General features: G+C 31.8%; 1 protein-coding gene across 1 annotated transcript in view; it reads right to left on the bottom strand.

Annotated features, from left to right (window-relative positions):
* Positions 1-3,419: 3,419 nt before the first annotated feature.
* Positions 3,420-11,630, bottom strand: part of NMD3 (NMD3 ribosome export adaptor) — a 30,256-nt gene continuing 22,045 nt past the window's right edge. Inside the window, exons 12-16 of the mRNA XM_072960299.1 lie at positions 8,568-8,680; positions 7,679-7,751; positions 6,232-6,338; positions 5,273-5,343; positions 3,420-4,827 (exon numbers count right to left, since the gene is read on the bottom strand). Coding sequence (XP_072816400.1) covers positions 4,697-4,827; positions 5,273-5,343; positions 6,232-6,338; positions 7,679-7,751; positions 8,568-8,680 — 495 coding nt within the window. The 3' untranslated portion in view covers positions 3,420-4,696. The remainder of the gene's footprint in view (positions 4,828-5,272; positions 5,344-6,231; positions 6,339-7,678; positions 7,752-8,567; positions 8,681-11,630) is intronic.

Raw genomic sequence — 11,630 nt, 5'->3', positions numbered from 1 at the left:
AAAAGAAAAAAGAAGGTACAAAAATATACAGACAGTATGATCCCATCTCTACACAATCATGTTTAATTACATATATTACACACAAATAGCTCATATACATATTTATTTTCACATATATTTTTAAAGGCAAGCCAAAGAAAATATTTTCAAAACACATATCTGATAAAGGACCTATGTCCAGAGTATACAAAGAACTCTTAAAACTCAACAATAAGAATATAATCAACACCAGTTGCATGTTATACACTTAAGTTAAGGGTAAATCCTAAGAGTTCTCATCACAAGGAAACTTCTTTTTTCTTTTTCAATTTAATTTTGTATCTATTTGAGATGATGGATGTTCACTAAATTTACTGTGATAATCATTTTTTTCATGATGTATGTAAGTCATATCGTTATACTGTATACCCTGAACTCATAAAGTGTTGTATGTCAATTAGATATCAATAAAACAGGAAGGGAAAAAAACAACTCAATAAGAAAACCATATAATTTAAAAATGGGCCAAAGATCTGAACAGATACTTCATTATAGAAGATATACAGGTAGCAAATAAGCACAGGAGAAGATGCTAATCATCATTTATCATCAGGAAACTGCAAATTAAGACAACCGTGAAATACCAGTGTACACCTATTAGAATGGCTAAAATAAAAAAAACCCAAAAAACTAATAATACCAAGTACTGTCAAGGACACAAAGCAACAGAAACTCTTACACATTGCTGGTGGGAACAGCACAGCCACTTTGGAAGCCAGTCTCTTCCAAAGTTTAAATGTAGTGTTATCATAAAAGCCGGCAATCATGCTTTTAGGTATTTATTCAGTTGATCTGAAAACTTTTATCCACACAAAAACCTGCATATGGAAGTTTATAGTAGATTTACTCATAATCACCAAAAGCTGGAAGTAATCAAGGTATCTTTTGATAGGTGACAGGATAAAGAAAGTATGGCACATCTACACTATGGAATATTGTTCAGCAATAAAAATAAATGCACTAACAAGCCACAAAAGACAGGGTAACGGTAAAGGCATATCACTAAATGAAAGAAGCCAGTATGAAAGACTATGTATTATATGATTCCAATTATATGACCCTCTGGGAAAAGGTAAACTATAGAGACAGTGAAATGATCAGTGGTTGCCAAAGGTATGGGGTTCAGAATGAACAGGTGAAGTACAGGGGACTTTGAGGGCAGTAAAACTATTCTGTATGATACTGTAATGGTGGACTCATACAAGACATTATGCATTTGTCAAAACCCATATAACTTTACAGCACAAAGAATGAACCTTAATGTATGCAACTTTTAAAAAATCATTTACAAGGTCAGGGGATTAAATGCAGAATGTGACAACAGAGTCTAACTAGGACAAATATATGAAAACAACTTCACTGAAGGAGGTGGGAGGAGTTATTTAGGTCACTAAATAACTGAAAATGAGTCCAATCTGTAAAACTCAAGGCAAAAGGAACCGTGAACACGCACTTACTGCAATAATGTTTTTCACAGAGCATAAGTTTAACAATTTTGATACCACTATAAATGTAGAGTGGAATTAAATAATGAAGTAAATGGATGGCAGGCTACGGGGACCAGGTTTTTTTTTAATATCCATACAATTCAATATTATTCAAAATAAAAAGTACTCTTGACATATACCATACTTAGACGAATCTCAAGTGCACCATGCTAAGTGAATAAAACCAGACTCAGCTACATACTGTATGGTTTCATTTACATACTTTGGAAAAAGCAAACCATAAGATTAGAGAAAAGATAAGAAGGTGATGGGGGTTAAGGATGAGTGAAAGGTTTGAAAACAAAGAGGTAGCAAAGGGAATTTAGGGAGGTTGGGGGGGATAAGAGAATTTTCTTGTATTTTGATTATAGTGATAATTACATGAATCTATACATGTTAAAATTCAAAGAACTGTAAATCAAAGCATAAACTTGACCATCTATAAATTAATGATTTCAAAAGAAAAATCAAGTTAAAATAAAAGCTGCAAAGGATTAAATCCTTTAATTCCTTCAAAGAGAAAACCAACAAATAACCCAAGAAAGTTTGGGAACATCTAGACTAACCGAAAGCACATGTTCCCTAATGCAGTGCATTGAGAATTCAGCATTATGTCTGGGGTAGTCCTGCTACTAAAAGGGCTTAACCTAAATTTAATCATGAGAAAACTTCAGAGACGCTTAAACTGAGGTCAATCTATAAAACAACTGATTTGGACGCTTCAAAAATGTCAATTACATTAAAAAAAAAAACAAAAAACAAAAAAAAAAACCTCAGGAACTGGTCCAGATGAAAGAAGTCTAAACAGATATGAGAACCCAATGCAACACATAATCCTAGATATTTATTTTTTTTCTATAAAGGACTTTATAGTTGGAACAACTGACAAAAATCTCAATTTGGTCCACAATTAAGTAACAGTATTGTATCAATGTTTTCTTATTTTGATCATTGTACTGTGATTATTTAAGAAAATTCCTGATTTGAAAGGGAAAAAGCAAATATTTAGGGAGTTACTCTTAAATGGTTCAGGAAAAAAAATGAGAAGAAAAGCAGTAAATGAGGTTAAGTATTCATATTTGGCATATGTGAGTGAAAGGTATCTAGGAATTCTCTGTACTATTCTGCAACTTTTGTCTGAAATGACATCAAAATTTTAAATAAATTATTTTTAAAAGTAAACATCCTTTGGGCTAAAAATAACAGATCAAGTTATCTAAAGGATGGGAATCAACATGAACATATTTAATAAATTAAGAGTCATGGGAAAACTCTTGGCACTTACTCAGTACTGACCAGAGAAGTGTGTTTCAGCATATTGCCTGGAATTCTGGGTTCTTGCTTAAATGAACAGGATCTTAAGAAAGGAATTAGCTCAATGCTGTTAAACATCTGAACTATACAAGCAACTCTCTCCCCTCAACTATCTCCTTGCTCATCAGTGACCTTAACTTACAAAACAGCAGCTTCACGAAGATCTAGCTACAAAAAATAATGAATCATACTGACTTAGAAATTATTCATATTTATAAATCAGGTTCCTGTGATTTTGATTAATTCCCAAATTGTATCAACTCTGGGACATCAACGAATTTATTTTGGGACCCATAAACCTGGGAGCTACACTCTAAAATGGTGGTTTTATCAAGGCTCTGTAACTGTGCACACTCTTGGCTAACAGCTTTTAACTATATTCCCTCACCTTGGCACAGCCTTCTTTTAACAGGTTTCATTACTCACAAAGACACATCATCAAAATGAGTACGACTAAATATGGTTAGTGGGAAACTGTATTTTTCAGTGGGAAAATCATATGACAAGTACTTTAAGATTAGTTCTACTTCGAAAAACTGCATGAGATATGACACTGATGTAACCACTTCAAGGACACAAAAATGGGGAGAACATTTTTATTTTCATGCTTTTTAAACTCTTCACGTGGAAGAGGTAAACACATACCACATATAAAAACTTTAAATATGAAGACAGAAAAGGAGCCACCTCAGAAAGCATATAGGGTTTTATTCAGAACTTCTCAATTAGGGAGTTGAATCTTATGAAGGGAAGTGGTCCCATTCAGCACTTACTCAATTTCCTTATTTAGTGGTGTATACAGAATTTATGAATTAGCTCTTAGTTCTGGCATGCTTAGTAAGTCCAATCTTGCTTATAGGAATAGGATCTTAATACTTCATTTTCAGAACACTTTAAAACCGAAGCCAAGGCTTCTCCTTCAAGGATGTGGAAGGCATTCCTCATTCATATCTGATTTGCAGTTTTATAAAGCATGAAGATCATTTCTGTTACTTCTTCATCTATCTGCTGGATTCTAATATTCTTTTTGATGATGATACATTCATTCAATGATAGAAACTTACAGAAAAAGAATTCCTTCTCAATTTGTAAATCAAAATTTTAAAAGCAAAACCTCTGAAGTGATAGGAAGACATTTTTATGACATAAGCAGCTACTGCACTAAGCTGCTGGCACAGATCAAAACAACAAAGGTATAAACTGCTTTTTAACCTTTAAATAGTCTACGTTTGCTACAAATCCACAAATATTTTAAATATACTTTCTTCTGCATTAAAAATTAAGATAACCCCTAGCTTTCAAAGAAGTAAATATTGTGAATTGAAAAAGATTAACTTTCCTATTGAATGTCCAATGATAAACTGAACTCCAACTTCCCTATTCCAAGGACATAAAAATGATCTAAAGTGGATCAAAGTGCGTGGCAAGTTCATATTAAAAATTATTTCTCATATACTCTTTTACTAAAGCAATTAATATAAAAAGAATGTAAAAGCTCGTTATATGCTTGAGGATTTAGGTAACCTCCAAGGAATCACAACTTGTCAGCTATTAAACCCAGAGTTATAGTATGTGAAAATACTATTGTCTCATAAAAAAGCAAGCCCATAAAACTCCATACATAAAATGGCCTAAATATCAGCAATAATTACATTCTCCATAATCTTTTATCTAAAGCTTCAAAGCCATCAATCTTTTTTCAGTCTTCAAGTGAGCAATCAAAATAGTCATATTTAGTCAGGTTTAAAACTAAATTTCTCCTTCTCAATATGAAGGCATAGACAGAAAAAACAAAAAGTTATTCCATCTAACATCCTGAGCCTAAGGATGTGGAAACCATCTACAACATGATCTCATTATGTCATCATTGATTCACCTTCTTCACCAGTAGCATCCTGGGAAATGTGAAGGTCTTCAAGCATCTCCGCCAGACTAATACGAGGTGCTCCTTCATCATCTGTGTCACTTTCCACAGGAATGGTTGAATCTAAGGAAAAATACAAAGAGGATTTCAAATAAATATAAATAAGGAAATAGGCAAATACTTACCACCATCATCATTGATTATTTAATCATATTATATCCACAGCTCTTATATCATATCTAGAACAGGCATTTAAATATGCATTGAATGACTGAACTTCCATAAATGTATTATGAGTAACTATCTACTAGTAAACGGATCAGCAAATTTGAGAGCTCATGCTAGGATGCAAATGATTTCTAATGTGGTATAGTAAACAACATTTTAATAAGTATTACTGTTCAAGTTTTGGGGGGTTATTTGGGGGAAGAGGGAGTAAATGTTTAGTTGTTTTAAAAACATGTAATAGGTCATTTATGGAATCAAAGTTTAAGATACCAAAATACTCACACTGGTATAATATATCTATATACAGAAGACACAACTTAAACACTCCTAAAACACCAACCTCTGTAAATGTTTACATTTTTTCTAATTGCCTCATCTTCTTCAAGATCTTCAAGGAAATCTTGGTATTGCCTAAGAAGGATAAAGAAACATTCAAATATTTCATCTTTACCAAGAAAGTATGAAATTATGTTTTCTTTATTTTCAGCACTGTAAGATAAATGTGTTCCAAGTATTAAAATCCTTAAAATAATAACTGAAGGTCAGATATGGATGTCAATACTCTGACAGGTTTTTAAAAAATCTTTTCTTTCAAAATTACATGATAAAAAAAATACACACTGAATATAAGGTGACATTAAATACACAACAATGAGAAGACCCCTTCAAACTTCATCCTCCAATGCAAAAATTTATGGCCAAGTTGAAATACACACTTTAAGACTATAAATGAAATAGTAAATATATACTTATAATATCTAATTAAGTTAACATGATATACTTACACATACTTATTTTAAATTATACTATGAGATTATATTTTAGAAACACTGCTATTTTCCACTCACATTTCATGACACAATTTTATCCTAACAGTGTCTTCACCATCATTAAGGCCACTTTTCCAGTCATCCAATACACTTCTCTAGAACACAGTATCTTCATTTCTCATTAAGTTATTTGACAAACGGCATATCTCCTATCAATGAGCTGTTTTCTTTTTATACCATCTGAAGTACTCATTTGCTATTTGTGATATCCACAAGGTGCTCATTATATTTTAACTTTTCAAATGAATCGTCTACAATCATAACTCAGCCAATAATAACTAAAACTGTGTTAAATGTCATTATGTCCGCTTATACCGATCCAAACAACACATTGATAAGAATACAAAATTAATACTGAGTACAAGGACCAATTGTGTGACAACTATTTCTTTACGATATTAAAAACCATAAAGATTTATCACAAGGATTTCCTTTGAGAAAACATATAAAGTTTAAAGAAAAGTGGAACCTTTCATTATCTGCATCCATGTTTTCTCTATCTTTTGCAAGCTCTTTCAGTTTCCAGTTTCGACGACGTTGACGTTTGGTACGGTCATAGCTCTTCTTGATTAGTACCTAAAAGTAATAGAAATATTTGCAAATATTTCTACGAAATATTTGTATTTGTACAAAAAAAGGGAACTAGGTAACAGTACCTCAAAATCCAATAAAATAAAAAAATGAAAGGTTATTTTTTCACTTCCAGGAAGTCACCAAACTGATGATAGTGGTTGTACCTCATACCTGACAGTAGTCAGGGAAAAGAGTAGGGCTCAAGAAGCAGTGTCAAGAGACCATTTAACATTTTTCTTAACATACTTAGTATTTTATGAAAATGCATTTAACCCTTATTTGTATAATTATTAAAATTAATAAATTGTATAATTATTAAAATGAAAACTGAAATCTTCCAATGATTGAAAATTAAAATATTTTACACCAAAAACTTCATGTTTTTGGTGACTGTTTTTTTTCTTTATACCAAAGTATAGTAGCTTTCAGCTATCACTCACATAAATCATTCTGAAACATTATCACAGGCAGACATCTTTTCTCCCTTTCACTCCTAATAAGCACTTATAGAACTATACATATTTCTCACAACTGTATGTCCTACAACAGTTTAATAAAGTGTGGACTGCTTAAATGAAAATAATTTTACAATACAAAATTTTGTAAGACCATCTTGATCTTCTCTTACAACTTTGTGAGAAATACCTATTTAGACTTACCTAAACCATGCTTCTATTTACTAATTTATTAATTAACAGAAGTACAACTGGGTGGTAAGGAGGAGAGCCTTTCTTATGCCATGACTTTATTTCTGTTATTTTTGACCGCAGCTAAAGCAATCAATGTTTATTTTAAAAGAATAAGCAAGCAGGAGATACAGTCTTTTTCACACTTCACATTCACTGTTGCTCATGATTCGTATAAACTCATGTTAGAATTTAACAGATTTTTTTTCAAAAGTAACATTTTTTTCTCTAAGACTTGATACTGTGAGATTATTTTCAACTACAATTAAATTTCAAACCTGAAAAATGGTTTTAACTCTAAATGCCTTAACTAAACAATACATAATATACTGAGCCTAAAAGAATGAACAGCAATAAATTCTAAAGGTCACCATTTTTAGTTGCAAATTTATTTTTGCTCTACAGATATCATCAAACATTTTGACAGAATGAAAATCTGATTTTAAGAGCAAGCAAAACACTCAATAAATCCTGAATTTTACCTACCAAGAATAATTATTTTAAAGGAAGGTTTTGCTATTACACTTTAACTGCAATATCAAAAGGAATCTCTACATTGATTTATTTCCAAAAATGTGAATTTATGCATCTTACCCATAAGAGTTACATCAATCCTTTGTTAACACAGGAAATAAGGGGAAAAATCTAAAGCCTTACCACATCTGGGATTCTATCTGATTTCATTTTATTGACATGCTCATCATTTAAGTTACAGTTGGCCAAATCAAACCTAAAATGAAAACAATAAGACACTTAATTACAAAAACATTTATTCTTTCCGTGTAACTTTTTATTTCATAGATGATCACCTAAAAGTTCCTCCTAAGATCAAACATTTAATATGCTTTCTCACTTTAAAAGTTTTGCAGTGTACTACACAGTGAACATGTTTCTACAGATTCCGGTAAATAAAATAATGTACTCTATCTCTGAGTTTCACATGTCATCCATTATTGTCCACCTCACCATATACTCGTAAAAGAAGCAAAACAATTATATTCGGTCTAACATTAGGATTCAGTGAGATGGTCCCATTTAGATTATAAAAAACAAAAACGGAACACCTTTCATTGTCTAGTAAAAGGAACTGAAACCCTAAGAGCAAAAGTAATGTTTAACGCATGCTTGTAAATTCTGCATCAGAATGGACTGTCCTATACCTGTAAAGAGCCCTTACACATACAGCTGCCATATTTTAAAAGGGAAGTATTTTAACAGCAGCATATGCATAATAAAAAACTACCTGCTTCCTCCAAAAGGCTATAAATATAATCTAATCATATAACTTCAGGGTTCAATTTCTCAAAATCTTGTAACAAATGACTCTTTAAGATGATGGCCAAAATGGAATAACTATGGGCTTCTATCCTCTATCCAATAAATAGTTTAATTTTGTTATCAAAAATAAAATGAGCTAAAAGGTTCCTAAGAACTCTTAAATTCTTTTTAGAATAAACAACTCTAGTATTTTAGATCGCTCCACTGGCTCCCAGAGAAAATCTGCAGTGCTAACTGACAGTTTAAAATACTGCAAGATAATACAAACCCCAACACCAGGTCTCCAGGATTTAGCAGATGTCCCAAATGAGTGCGACAAAAATACTGTTTATCTGTATTCATTTCAGATGTTTTCTGTACCCAGACTTCTCCGAGGGTATGCTTAACAGGAAAGAAAATGTACTCTTCAATAATCTAAGCATAACTTAAAAAGCACCTCATAGAAAAGTTAAATATAATGTTGATTTTGGTTTTCTGATTTTCATTTTAAAGACAGAAATTGTATTATTTTCCAGACTTCTGACACACTGTCAAAGTTAACAAATTACAGAATTATGAGTACAGAAAAAGATTCATAAGTAACTCATAAGATATTTTTATTAAGATTTTATTCAAGGCTTTTATAAGACATTAAGATTGTCACCTAAAAACAGACACATATGTAGAATTCTCAAAAGATATGTTTCACAACGAGATGGGCCAATACAGACTGAGCAAAAAGAAAAACTTTTTTTAAACATAGGGGAATCTAAAATTCAGGTAACATTTTAAGCAACCCTTTGTTTTACATAAGTTTAAAAAAACAGGACTCACAGAAAATAATCTAGCAATCCCAGTGGCACCACTACCACAAGAGAACCCAAATCTTTAAATCTATTTTTTGAATGTCTAGTATTTTGAGGTTTAACTTTTTTCTTCTAAACTATTTGTCATGGAAATAACATCCCAAATTTGAACTTTTAAAGTAGAAAACCATTAAAGTCCCATTCCAACATGGAATTTTACAATTTAACTGACATTTCAAACTTCCAGGCTGAATTAAGTATAGTACATGCCAGTACCTTTTACTAACAAAAACAGACCCAAGTAAAAAAGTTACACACAGAATTAAGAAAACTCAAAGAGGTGAAATGAAGAGGTAGCAATAGAGGAAGAAACTAAAATAACAGACATCAGATTCAGGAAAAAATCCAGATTTAGGGAAAAAAACTGGAAAAAAAAAATCAATCGGGGAGAGGTATAGCTCAAGCAGTCAGAGCTCATGCTTAGCATGTGCTAAGTCCTGGGTTCAATCCCCAGTAACTCCTCTGTAAATAAGTTAAGTAAGTAAGTAGTAAATAAATAAATAAATAAATAAATAAATAAATAAATACATGTGAATCACCAGGGAAAGACTAAATTCTAGCTAAATGCATTTTCTGAAAGCAAAGAAAGTATAATATCTCATTTTATATATGCCTGAGAAATGATGCTTAAAAGATAAGAAGTTTGCTCTTAATCATATTATTAAATTTTTTAAATAAAAATATGAAAAGTAATTAATTTTTCCATTTCCATTGATTTCCCCCAAATTATCAGAGGTTAGTTTTGTCTCAAGACAAAATTACCTCAAAAGAAATGAGCACTGTTAGTATCCAGTTTGGGGGGACCTCAAAATACTATTTCACAGCAGAAAAGAAATCAGACTTAACATCCTTGAAGAAATACCTAATTTCAGATACGGGGTAAGAACTATACAATGTGATTTTGGAACACCTAAATGATGTGGTGGTGTGCCAGAAAGAATGCTTTCAAAGACTAGAGAAGTTATGTCAAAAGAACAACATAGGTAGCAGATAAACAACGAAATCTTACTGTATAGCACAGGTAACTATATTCAATACTTTGTAATGGCCTATAATGAAAATTGCAAATTGACTATACTTCAATTTTTAAAAAAGGACACAGGAATAGACTGATATGTATTAAAGAAACTTGAGTCAATAATTAATAATCTTTCAAAACAGAAAGCACTGGGCCCAGATGGATTCACTGGTGAACTGTATCAAACATTTAAGGCAGAAATTATACCATTCCTCTACAGTCTTTTCCAGAAGATGGAAGCAGAGGGAATACTTCCTAACTTTTTTACAAAACCAGCATTACCCTAAAACCAAAACGGAAGACATTACAAGGAAAACAATCTACAGACCAATCTCTCATGAACACAGATTCAAAAATCCTCAACAAAATATAAAAGAATTGTACACCATGACCAAGTGGGATTTAACCTATGTGTACAAGGCTAGTTCAACATTTGAAAAACCCATCGATCACATCAACTCGCTAAAAAGGAAAACAAACAAAATCACATGATGGTATCAACACATAAAGACAAAGCATGTAACAAAATCCAACCTTCATTCATGATAAAAACTCTCAGTAAACTAGGAATTGAGAGAAACTTCCTTCACCTGATAAAGAGTATCTACTTAAGAAAAAAAAAAAACTTAACCAACATTACACTTAAAGGTGAGAGACTTGGAGATTTCCCACTAAGATCCTACAAGTCAAGAATGTTCCCTCTCACTGCACATTTTGCATATCCTACTGGAAAATCTAGCTAATGTAAAAGACAAGAAAAGGAAATGACAGGTATATAGATTGAGAAGAAAAAAATAAAATTATCGCTGCAGATGACATGATCATCTACAAAGAAGATCTGACTGGACAAAAAAACTCCTGGAACATAGCAAGATTACAGGACACAAGGTTATAAACCAAAGTCAGTCACTCTCCTATATACCAACATGAAAACAGTGGAATTTGACATTTAAAAATATAATTTACATTAGCACCCCAAAAAATGAAATACTAAGGTGTAAATCTGACAAAATATGTAAGACCTCTATGAGGAAAACTACAAAAGTCTGATGAACAAAATAAAATAACTAAAACAGAGAGATGTTCCATGTTCATCGACAGGAAAACTCAATATTGTCAAGATGTAAGTTCTGCCCAACTTGATCTAAAGATTCAAGCAGTTCTGATCAAAATCCTAACAAGTTAAGCCATGAAGGTGTAACATACAGCACAAGGAATATGGTCAATAATACTGTAATAACTCTGTAATGGTTACTAGTCCTTACCATGGTGATCATTTCATAATAGATGCAAAACTCATACCACCTGTGTAGTACACCTGAAAATAAAATACTATTGTACATCAACTAGATTTCAATCTAAAAAAATCTCAACAAGTTATTTTGTGGATATTGACAACTGATTTTAAAGTTTGTACATAGAGGCAAAAGATCCAGGATAGTCAACACAATTCTGAAGAACAGGTTGT

Source organism: Vicugna pacos, chromosome 1 (assembly GCF_048564905.1).
Source record: "Vicugna pacos chromosome 1, VicPac4, whole genome shotgun sequence".
NCBI classification, from domain to species: Eukaryota; Metazoa; Chordata; class Mammalia; order Artiodactyla; family Camelidae; genus Vicugna; species Vicugna pacos.
Note: the sequence above shows the minus strand (reverse complement) of the source record. Positions and strands in the feature narration are given on the sequence as shown.